Source organism: Strongylocentrotus purpuratus, unplaced genomic scaffold (assembly GCF_000002235.5).
Source record: "Strongylocentrotus purpuratus isolate Spur 01 unplaced genomic scaffold, Spur_5.0 spur5_contig_827, whole genome shotgun sequence".
In the NCBI taxonomy this organism is placed as follows: domain Eukaryota; kingdom Metazoa; phylum Echinodermata; class Echinoidea; order Camarodonta; family Strongylocentrotidae; genus Strongylocentrotus; species Strongylocentrotus purpuratus.
Genome location: NW_022145532.1, coordinates 1,176,693 through 1,189,029, shown reverse-complemented (window position 1 = coordinate 1,189,029; position 12,337 = coordinate 1,176,693). Strand labels below are relative to the sequence as shown.

Genomic DNA, 12,337 nt, shown 5'->3' with positions numbered 1-12,337 from the left:
TGAGCGTCAAGTAACTCCTGGCTGGAATGCTCCCCAGGGAGTGGAGATTGTGCACACAGTGTGGGCAAGCACTGAATCCAATGACCGAGGTAATAGTATACATGTATCTATAAAGCGCTTTGTATTACTTGTATTAAACGCTATATAAGCGGAATATTATTATTATTATTATCATTCTTAACTCACATACTAGGTTCTGTAATACCCCCTGCAATATGGCCAGAGGATGGACACATAGTGTTTGATAGCGTCTCAGCTCGCTATGCTAAGGACCTGGATCCTGTTCTTAAGAAGGTCTCGGTGCATTTCAAAGCTGGTGAAAAGGTGAGATCCTTCTGTCAAATTATGTCAAATATCACACATTCAGAGAAATAAGATTCCCTGGCCAGTATTAAACCTGCCTGTTGAAGGAGGTGTAAGGGTTCAATTCCTTGATAATAACAATCTGCCGTTCTTGTATAGCTCAATCCTACCAGGTACCCACTTACTACACCTGAGTCGAGTGTGGAAATGTATATTTTTAAAATGTCTTGCACGTCCTGAGGCTTTTATCCATTAGACCACAATACCTTCGAAAGCAGATGACTAAATCCTAAATTGTGTGTATACAAGTTATGCGTTTATTGATTGATTGCGGTTTTCTGATTCTTTTGTTTTTTAGACTTCGAGATGAAAAGCAGTAGTATGTCTATATTTAAACTTTCTTTCAATTATTAATTGCAAGCTTTTATCGTTTCTTCATTTACATTTCTCTCATGTTCACCTGCTATCTTTAATACAGATTGGAATATGCGGAAGGACTGGCAGTGGAAAGTCTTCTCTTACTCTCACTCTGTTCCGTATCATTGATATGTTTCATGGTAAGAGATCCCTCTTTAATGATTACACTGATTTGTGAGAGGGGTGAATACTAAATGAATAATAATGAATGATAATGAATAATGCCTGAGGCTAAATTTGTACATGTGTTGTATTTTTCAATAATCCACCCCCTTTTTTCGTTCTCCTGACCAGATTACAATATAACAAGAGCCTGAAATTATGCTATGAAATATGCAAAGATATGTATGTAAATAACTATACAAATAAGTGGCTCTTGAACAAAGTTTTCCATCCACATTTTCTTTTCTTTCTTTTAATAAAATTCTTGAATTACATTTGTTCTTACTGTTCAAAACATACACAAATACTCCTTCCACTACAGACGAGCTATCATAAGAAATTTTTCTGGAAATAGGTTAAGAAAACTGTAAGTATTTATGTTTCTCAGATTAACACAAACTTACTCACATCATCTTCAATAAAAACCACAACTCCCATTTGCACATAGTGACCTGTGTTGAGTACATGGTGTCGGCCTACTTACCCTGATTTTCTTATCTTTCAATGCTCGTTACTCAGCCACTATACATTTTCCACCAAAAATATTAGGCACATGTCATTTATTTGTAATCTTGAACATTTAGTGTAAGTTTCATTGGACTATGTAGAGGTGTCGTGGTCGAGTGGATATGTCACCGGACTGTGGATCACAAGGTCCGCGGCTCAAGTCCCACCACGTCACTAATGTCCTTTGGCAAGACATTGATCTACATTTGCCACTCTCTCCACCCAGGTGTTAAAATGGGTACCCGGTAGGATGCGAAAGTTAATGTGGTTGGATTAGCAAATAGCGCTTGTAAAATGGCGACTGGCTGGAATACTCCCCAGGGAGTGGAAAATGTGCATACATTGTGTTGCGGGTAAGCCTTAATCCGATGACTGGGGTAATAATATGTTCCGCACCTAGAAACAAAGTATTAGGCGCATTATAAATGTGAGCTATTATTATTATTATTATGTGAGAATATATTTTCTATATTTACCAGAACTCAAGTTTATCTTGAAATTTACATTTTTTGTTGTTTATTGAAATGCAACGTATTTCAAAACTCATCAGGAGCTGAACCAAAGAGAGTGACAAATTTATCTAAGTATATGCATTTGCCATTATTTCCGGTGAGCACAAGCTCACAAATTGTAATATGTAGGATATAGGAATGATAATGCCCTTGTATCTAAAGGGTTATGGTGCCTTTCACTTTTAACTGTTTTATTCGTAAAATATCACTCTGCCTTCAAAGCAAGTGCTGGTGCTGGTTCTGCTTTCTTCAATTAGTTTATTAGCACATTTGTTCCTGACATTCATTTGTTGAATGTTTGGTAAGGAAAAACGTGCCGGCATCAGAAGGTTGATATTTCTTATTTTTGCTGTTTCTCAGGTGAAATTGTGATTGATGGGATCAACATCACTAGACTACCACTGAAAGAGCTGAGGACACGTCTGGCTATCATTCCTCAAGACCCGGTATTATTTACTGGTACTATCAGGTAAGACCTTGAGTGACCCAAAACATTGTTACCATTAAAAACACCTTACTACCGGTACCCTAAAAGTCAGGGGGAAAAGAAAATAATTAGTAATTCAACTCTTGGAATCCATGCACTTTCCTTTTATTCTGCATGAAAATCTGGAAATCTTTGACTATACCTTAAAGTAACTCGGTAACATTGCCTCAGATTCTGAAACAAAATCCTGGATTTAGCACGTGCTGCAATCATAATTATAAACCTTCAGGTCAGTCAGGAATCCCATGACTTTTATAAACTCATTGCCTGTCTGATTATCAAGATATTTATGATTGGAAATCAAAATGTCATTCTTCGTTTGCCTAACGGTTTGTATAACACTACAGTCTATTGGGAAAAAATGAGTATGGTAAAACCGGTCACTTAAAGATTTTCACTTTATTGAGGCACTTCATGATCATTTTGAAGTGCAATTTTTTTTTAGGGCTTCAATATTACACCATATCACATACACTGATAACACGTAGGGCCATGCATCTCAGATTTAAAATTGTTAAACAATGCCTTTAAACTAATCTCTCTACATGTCCATTGGTTGTTGATGCAGGTTTAACCTCGATCCTATGGGAGACAGGACCGATGATGAGATCTGGCAATCTTTGGAGATTGCTCAACTCAAGACTGTAGTGACAGAACTGAATCTAGGGTTAGGTGAGTCATCTGTTTATCCAAATAGTAATTTACGGACAGACTAGGGTGGTGTTTCACAAAGACTTAGATCAACTTTAAGTTGGACTTAACTATGGCAGGCCATTCATGCAACTGTTTGCTCCCACCATTTACTGGCATTGGTCTCTCAAGGGACATACAAATCATGGTCACAATTCTACAAAATTTACATTTTTTGATAGTTCATTATTGAAGAAAAAAGTAATATCTAAAGATCATAATGGTGAGAGAAAACAGTGGCATAAACGGCCTGCCATAGTTAAGTCCAACTTAAAGTCGATCTTAGTCTTTGTGAAATACTCCCCAGAAACTAGAAATGTTACATGCTGTGCAATATATATATATGTATCCCGCACCATCATGTAGTATCATCAAATGCTTTTTTACCGATGCCAGATGCTGTTCATGTAGGAGTAGCAGGAGCTTGCTTTAATGAATGTGTGTGATCTTTGTCAGTTATGCTTTGCTTTTTCTGGAGGTTAAGATTTCTCTGACTCTTATTGATGATCAAGATACTTGTCAATCTGTGTATAGAATGAATCTAGGTTGATTGTCATTGATTGCTCTTTGACATCACATGGTTCTACTTGAAATTCCTCAGTGGATGAGAGTTTTAGTGGTGAATAAAAATTTTGTATGCATTTAGCAGCATTCCCTATACTGGCTATTTTCAGTAGCACTGAATGTTCCTGCAGCACATTGCATTCCATATTGGCCCCATTAGTGAGAATCATTAGAAGAGAAGTAAAGCTCAAACTTGTTGAGCCAATTAGAACTAAATTTTAGCTAGACACACTCTGAGCACAACCAATTTGACTGAATGCGCCTAGCAGGCAGCCGTCTCTGTTTTTGCTCTGAATTTTACCGTGTTTTACTGATAATCTGAGTGTATGTTGTTTTATTGTTGATCAACTGTCATCTTATGTACTTGTGACACTGCATGACATTTTTGAGGTGATGTATTGATATATAAGATACTGGAAACTGTTTTTCTAAATTTTGATTCAACGGATGTGTACACAGTACATGCAAGTAAAGCCATTTTACACTGGGCTGTTACACATGTACTATACTGCATGGATGTGTGAACGTCGTTCGTGTGTGACTGATTTGCCTATCCGTGGTGTGACATTCATCTACATACAATGAATAGTCTTGATACGCACTGATGGATACTTACAAAGTATACGTTCTTTTCTACATTGCCCTATGTATAATTATCGGCCTCTGTGGACATTTGAGTTACTCTAAACATGAAACTGCGTTTGTTCCTGTTCGTGTTCCTAGCCGAGCTCATAAACAGCTTCATCGTAGCGGATATCACAAAACACCAATTAAGTATTATGCTAATGCAAGTGCAACTTTCACTTTACCTATCATTTGTTGCGGTGATGTGGAATCTAACCCGGGTCCGTTCGAGTTGACATTATGCAATACAAATAAACGATATAAATATACGCGAGGTGAATTGGTTAATATTAACTCAAATTCTTGTGGGAAAAGCTTACAACTACCAGTCCAGACATGGAAAACAATATCAGAGCTTGAAATTGGAAAAGAGTTTAAAACCCGTCGCGGCTGCAGAGCTGGTGTTCGAAAATTGAAGCATTTCAAGCATCCCATTCCGATTATTCTACCTACGGCCCGTACCAAGCTCCCTAAGAAATACCCTAGGTTCCCTAGCCGAAGATGCTTGACTTCTGTCCCAGTCGCCCCTCAGTCTGGGTGCGATTTGCCTTCTTTTCTTTTAAGCAATGTCAGATCAGCATGCAATAAGTTTGATGAGCTATCAGCTGTCATCTTGTATCTTCATGTAGACATTGCAGCTATTACCGAGACCTGGTTTAGGAATGACTGCCCACTCGATAACTTCTCTATACCAGGTTATTATCTCTGCACTAAATCACGTACTAATCGTATAGGTGGTGGAGTAGCTATCTACGTGAGAGAATTTTTTAATCCTTCTCCAGCCGATGTCCAAGTCCCTATAAACCTTGAAGTGACTTGGGTGAAGATACGCCCTCCTCGTCTTCCAAGATCCATCTCCTGCATTTACTGTGCAGTCGTATATTACCCTCAGCCTGATGTTGAACTTGAGACAGAACTCATAGATCATTTGGAAACAACTATTGATGTTATATTAACTAATCATACGGATGCAGGTTTTGTAATATTGGGAGATTTTAATCGAATGAATATTGATCTGGAGCTTTTAACCCACTCATTTCGTCAAGTCGTTGATTGCCCTACTAGAGGGGCTCACATTTTAGATAAGATTATCACTAATATTCATCAGTTTTATGATAAACCACAGATTTGTTCTCCTATTGGAATGTCTGACCACAATTCAATTATGTGGTTTCCTCTTAAAATCAAACCTAAATTACCAAATACTACTCGTTATGTATTCAACAGACCCATGACAGATAGTGCAATAAGGGCGTTTGGACAGTGGATATCTTCTTATGATTGGCCAGAAGTGACTCAAGATGTTGATGTAAATGTTCGATGTGGTTCTTTTTATAGTACTTTAAATAATGCAATTAACATTTATTTTCCAGTTCGTAAGGTATTATTGCACTTTAGAGATAAGCCCTGGATGACAGGTGAAATTAAATCTCTGATTCATAAGAGACAAATTGCATTTCATCAGGGTAAGGGAATTTTGTGGAAACGTTTAAGAAACAAAGTAAATTCATCAATTCAGAAAGCAAAAGTTAAATATTACAGGTCACGTATTCAGAAACTTAAGAAAAGTAATCCTTCACGATGGTATCAAGAAATACGCAACCTCACAAAGGGAAAGTCGTCAATCACTCAATATCCCAGTTGATGGTGTTGATCCTAGTGAGAGAGATAAAATTGTGAATGCGATAAACGAACATCTCATATCTGTCTCTTCTGATTTACAACCACTAAATTTAGCAGCTTTACCTGCATACTTACCTTCTAGAAGTTTACCTGAGGTATATCCTTGGCAGGTTAATAAAATTCTTTCTAAAATCAAATGCTCGACGGCGAATGGCCCAGATAATATTTCAGCATGCCTAATCCGTCTTTTTTCTGTTGAATTCTCGGGACCTTTAACCTACATAATTAATGCTTCTTTTAGTCAAGGAAAAGTTCCGGCCTTCTGGAAATGTGCTATTGTAGTACCGATCCCAAAGGTGAATCCTGCACGAATTGACAAACTCAGACCTATATCATTAACAGACCACTTTGCTAAAGTCATTGAAGGTTTCATCACAAAGTGGATGTATCAGGACATTGCCCAACATATTGACCCCTGTCAGTTTGGAAACCAGAAATGTTTATCAACCTTACACTGTTTGATTAATATTCTTCATTATGTTTTTTTAAATGCTGAGGTACCAAAAACTTCATCGACGATACTTCTCACAGATTTTCAAAAAGCGTTAAATAGAATAGATCATACAGTTGCCATCAAAAAGTTAATTGAAATCGGTGTACGACCAGCGGTAGTTTACTGGATATCTGATTTTCTTTCTGAACGTAAACAAAGAGTTCGCTATCACAGCGATCTCTCAGAATGGTGTCAAATAAATGCAGGTGTGCCCCAGGGTACGAAACTTGGGCCCCTAATTTTTCTTGTGATGATAAATGATTTCAAATCTTCTGAAAGTATACATATGTTTAAGTATGTCGATGATCTAACCCTAGTTGAGTGTCGTAACACAAACCAAATTTCAAACATGCAAGAAGCTGTAGAATGTCTATCTTTGTGGGCTGATATTAATAAAATGCAATTGAATCCTACAAAGTGTATTAAAATGGACATTTGTTTTTCAAGAGTACCATTCAATCAGTCTTCCATTATTCTCGAAAATTGTGTTCTTTTAACTGTTTCACAGGTGAAATTACTTGGTGTCACGATACAAAACGACTTGAAGTGGGAAGCCCATGTCAGAGATATTGAAAAAAGAGCGAATGCGAAACTATATATGCACCGTTCTTTGGGGAAGTTCGGTCTTTCACATAAAGATCTGATTACTATTTTTATTGGCTATATTCGCCCAATCCTTGAATATGCTACTCAAGTTTGGAGCGGAGGTCTCACTAGTGCACAAAAACAACGCATAGAAAAATTACAAAAACGTGCATTGATGATTATCTTTGGAAAGGATTATCATAGTTACGCAAACGCTCTTACTAAATCGAAATTACAAACATTGGAAAGTCGTCGAAATGACTTATGTGTTACCTTCTTTTAAAAAACTCTTTCATGCACAGACCAGTTCAAATAATTTATACCCCAAAGAGCACACAATAGAACTTTGCGAAGAACTAACAAGATCCCTGAACCCAGGTGCAAAACTAAACGTATGCAGAATAGCCCAATCCCAGATTTGATCCGTTTGTATCACAAAAGTTTTTTATGATTGTATTTAATATACTCTGAAAAAAATTACAATTTCATATTCCTTAGTATATAATTAATTCATAAATTTGAGGTCTGATTTTTTTAGTCAAGTTAGTCAATGTATTTTTTATGACATGAAGAATGCGATGCATATCTATATTTATATCTTAATATCTCTAATGTTCACCTTATAATATTCATATTTGTCTTGCAATGTATCTTTGTATTTTATCAACATGTACATAATTGTTTTCCCTCTCTGTCCATCTGTCCCCTTTCTCCCCTCTCTCTCTCTCTCTCTCTCTCTCTCTCTCTCTCTTTCTCTTTCTCTTTCTCTTTCTCTTTCTTTCTCTTTCTCTCTCTCCTGCTTTCCCATCTCTCTTTCTTTGTAACTCAAATTTTTAAATTGAAATATTGTATAAGATTAATGGTATATAGTATATACACGCTCTTCATAATTATGTACATTGTAGTGTGACATCTTGAAATGTATACTTGCTTTTTTCCAGCAATTTACTCATGTGCAATTCAGTTACTTTTTACTGTGATATCACTTGAAATGTATAATTGTCTTCACCATCAATGTTTTATTCATGCACAATTCAGTTACTTGTAACTGCGATACATTGAAATGAATCAATAAATACCATTTATCTATCTATCTATCTATCTATCTATCTAGATACTGTTCAAAAACAAGATATTTGATCTTTATCCAGAGGTCAAATTACACAAACTGAAAAGTTCCTATATCTGCACTATTGAACTTTTGAATAACTTATTTTCTCAAAATATTTGATAAGAAGTACATTGATGAAGTATAATTGATATCAAGTTTTTGCAGGTTAAAAAAAGTACAGAATGAGCTACTTTTACCTTTAGTATGTTCTATCAAATACTGAATTACCGTGTGCACTCTTTGTGAGAAAAATTATGGGTAGGAGCCAGTAGTTTTCAATTTTTTCTTATTTCCATGATTCTCTTTATTATACTAGACTCGAACATCTCTGAAGGAGGTGAGAACTTCAGCGTTGGTCAGAGACAGCTCTTCTGCCTAGCGAGGGCTTTCCTTCGTAAGACAAAGATTCTAGTGATGGATGAAGCTACTGCTTCCATTGACTTTGAAACAGTAAGTAAAGTTGTTACTTTCATCCTCTTCAAATATCTTTTCCAATATCATGCATCTCTTGTAATGTTTTTAATTGTTACCAATCAATCTCATTAAATGAATTTACACAGTACCGACCACTTTGATCATTTCGATTAATGGCTAGAATCTTGCGGCTGCGCTACACTTTTTGCAAGATGTCGAATCACAAGCTGTAAAATTGGCCTGTTGCGGCTTGCCGGTGGAGGCGCTGTTCATTATGAATCCACCCTATTTTCATATTGTACCATAATGTACCACTATTGTACCATAATTTAGCCAAATTAATACATTGTATATATATATTTACAGCACAAATGTCCACCTATTCAGTTACCTTTTCCTATGTTAAAGGGACTCTGAATGTTGGGGTTCCGTGCTGGCACAAAATTCTCAAAAATGTTTAAAATTTCAGTTTTAAATGTTACTATTGTGAAGAGAAATGGCAAGGTCATGTATTGGTAAAAGCGACTCGAGAGGTAGACTTCTCAGCTCACTCATTAGCACACACATACATATGAAACCAACATTCAACCTGGGTTCTATGCACATGGCTTTGTTATATCAATTTTGTGATACTCTACTATTCACACACAGAACACCTACAATATAGTGGAGTTTTCTGTGATTGATTTAACTGGTATGTGTAATTGCAATGGACAAATTATGGGTGGGGGGGGGGGGGGAGGCAATTAATTCCTTGTAATATTTTCAACTGAGGGAGTATCAAGAAAAAATCTCATTTAAAAGGATTTTTTTCTTTTTATTGTTATACCAGCACTAATTTTCACTTTATGTACATGTATTTGTACAATGCAAAATAATTTCTTTTGATTTTTGTTCTTATTAGGATCACATTCTGCAGGAAGTTGTTGCGACTGCCTTCCAAGACAGAACAGTTCTTACCATAGCAGTAAGTAGGACCTTATATTCCTTGTCTTTTTTCTTCATTACTCTTCTCTTTATTCTCTATTTTCTCTCACACAAACTATCCATCTATCTCGCTCTCCCTGTCAAATTTCAATGTTCCTTTATGTCTTTTAAAGCCCCTCTGCACAAGTTTAGACAGAGGGGATTAGACCTCCCTGCAAGGTCACTGACAGGTGGTTATCTCATCAAATCAGCTCTCAATTAACATAAGAAAAAGAGGATCATGGAGGACCAACAGGCACTGATTAGGCATTGTTTGCTATAAAGAGGGCGCAAGTAGCTATAAGTAGTGCAGTGGGGCTTTAAACAAACTATCAATCCATTTCAGGTATCTAGTTTTTTAAGTACCAGTCAGGCAGACCCCTGTATTTGTAACATTAACATTTGTAACATTCATATCATTAGGCCTCTCAACCAGGGTTATCGTGAAAGCATCCTTTTTTATTGCTCCATGTATTACATCTTGGTTCATGTCACTTGCACTGTTAAACCTTGGACATTTCTTGATAATTATTACAAGTACATTTGCAAGTCTTTCATTGAACCTTATTTGAATTCTCACTCTCAGGAATTTTTCCTCTAAACTTAAAGCTACAGTTGAGTTCTGCCATGGTCATTTGATTGCATTGTGAAAGAAACGGTGTGGAATTAATCAGAAAAAGTTGATCACATAGCATATTGGTATTGGTGTGTACTGCAAGATTCTGGAGTCATCAAAATGATAAAAAAATTGGCCCAGTCTTTGTAAAGTAACAAGCACTGTACACAGAAAGATGCATATGGGACTACACAAACATGTGGCATAATGCTTTTCAGGGAAGTTTTTCTTTGATGTTTTTCCACACTTGCATAATAACAATGATAACGCTCACAAAGTATTTTTCACCTCTCCTCAGAACTCAACCTTCTCTTTAATCATGCTTTCAAATCTTAAACTGAATCATACTTTTTGTTTTGTTAATAGCATCGTGTGGCAACAATCATGGACTCTGACCGAATCCTGGTCCTATCAGAGGGTGTGATAGAGGAGTATGGAACACCCGAGGCTCTACTGGCCAAGGAAAATGGAATCTTTGCTTCCCTGGTCGCGAGTGGCAAATAAATCCTCCACTAGCTCCCTCGAAAGACATAAATATGATGTTCCATAATGTAGTGTATGATATCATGCTGCCAATTTAAAGAGTAAATTTTTGTAATGATTAAATCATTCTACATGTATTGTTATATAATAATCTCAAGATCACATTAGGTCAAATATAATATCTGAATGCATTCTGTATTTCAATGATATGTTATTTCAGTGAACCTTGCTATAAATAAGTGAGAGTACAACTGGCAATTCTTTGATATGTGTGGGATATTTTTGTTCACATGATAGGAATAAATGTATTGCTTTTTTTTTCTTTTCTTTTTTTCATTCTGCTTTAAGTGGATAACCTTTCCACATGTTCTGAATTTAAAAAAAAATATGTTGTTTTACAAGAAAATATTGTTACAAATGAACGAGTTTTCATGTGGATTGTGAATAGGAAATCTTATGAGATGTTGCAAATGTCCCGATGACCGCTTTCTTATATTGAATTATCTATTTTTAGTGGACCTCCAATATCAGAAGTCGAACTAACCCTTTTTCAGAACTGATTTACATTAATAAGGAGACTTGAAACTAGTTCTCTATTCACTATGAGAATTAAGCAAGGAGAGTCATGTAGCTTGTTAAATCTTTGTATGCTGTCTGTAGCAGCATTTTAGCTTTCTGTAGCTGAAGGATTATTATAAGTAGTACATAGTGCCCAAGTTCAATGAATGGAAACTTAATTAACACATAGTTTAATATTCATCAGCTACATATTCACACATAGAAACTTGTACATGTATATTACGTACTATCAACCTTTAAAAATGCCCCAGTGATAGGGATCATATTATTGATGATGATGATGGTGAAATTCATGATTTTGATTATGGAAATGATGATAATAGATCTATACAGTGCGTCCCAAAACAAACTTTACACTTTTGTAATGCCTGCCGAATAAAAAAACATGATTCTGGGGCGAAAGCTCATAAACTCAACTTTCATATGACACACAAAAGTCCGAAAATAATACATGCTTGGGTGAGCACTGCTCACTTTTGTAAAGGGTATGAAAATTAGGTTGCGCAGGAATGAGCCTTCCAATTTGTGAGAGGTAAAATCCTTTGGAGCTCACCCTCAATGTTGTAAGCTTTTTTACCTCTCACAAATAGGAAGGCTAATTCCTGCGCAACCTAATTTTCATACCCTTTACAAAAGTGAGCAGTGCTCACCCAAGCATGAATCGTTTTCGGACTTTTGGGTGTCATATGAAAGTTGAGTTTATGAGCTTTCGCCCCAGAATCATATATTTTTTTTATTCGGCAGCCATTACAAAAGTGTATAGTGTGTTTTGGGACGCACTGTATAAATGGTTGGATTTAATAGATTGTAGTTCATTAACACACTTTTGAAGTGTATGTTACTTGGCAGCTTTAAAATCTGATGATGATGATGGTAATAACGGTTATGATGATAATGATTATGACAATGATGGTGATTATGATGATACTAGAAGTGATGATAATAATTATTAATGTTTTGAAATAAATTACAGTACCGGTACATTAAAACACTGGTAAAGTGACTGTTATTCTTTAGCTTTCAAAGCTGCATCCATGTAATGCTTGTATATATTTTTCTTCTTGTACTTGAACAAATTATATTCCATTTATTACCGGTATGCTAATTCTTTCCTATTCAAATAGTTGGAGTTGGGCAAATT

At 36.0% G+C, this 12,337-nt stretch overlaps 1 protein-coding gene across 4 annotated transcripts in view; it reads left to right on the top strand.

Moving 5' to 3' along the window:
- The window catches only part of LOC100891765 (ATP-binding cassette sub-family C member 9), a 40,761-nt gene extending 29,121 nt beyond the window's left edge, over positions 1 to 11,640 (top strand). For 3 of the 4 annotated variants that reach the window (XM_030983042.1, XM_030983055.1, XM_030983047.1), the window contains exons 26-32: positions 194 to 324; positions 782 to 860; positions 2,262 to 2,370; positions 2,957 to 3,060; positions 8,455 to 8,588; positions 9,457 to 9,519; positions 10,501 to 11,640. In XM_030983042.1, coding sequence (XP_030838902.1) covers positions 194 to 324; positions 782 to 860; positions 2,262 to 2,370; positions 2,957 to 3,060; positions 8,455 to 8,588; positions 9,457 to 9,519; positions 10,501 to 10,638 — 758 coding nt within the window. In that variant the 3' untranslated portion in view covers positions 10,639 to 11,640. Of the gene's footprint in view, positions 1 to 193; positions 325 to 781; positions 861 to 2,261; positions 2,371 to 2,956; positions 3,061 to 4,365; positions 5,237 to 8,454; positions 8,589 to 9,456; positions 9,520 to 10,500 lie in introns of those variants that run through there. The other variant, XM_030983062.1, reaches the window with a different exon arrangement.
- The last annotated feature ends 697 nt before the right edge of the window (positions 11,641 to 12,337 follow it).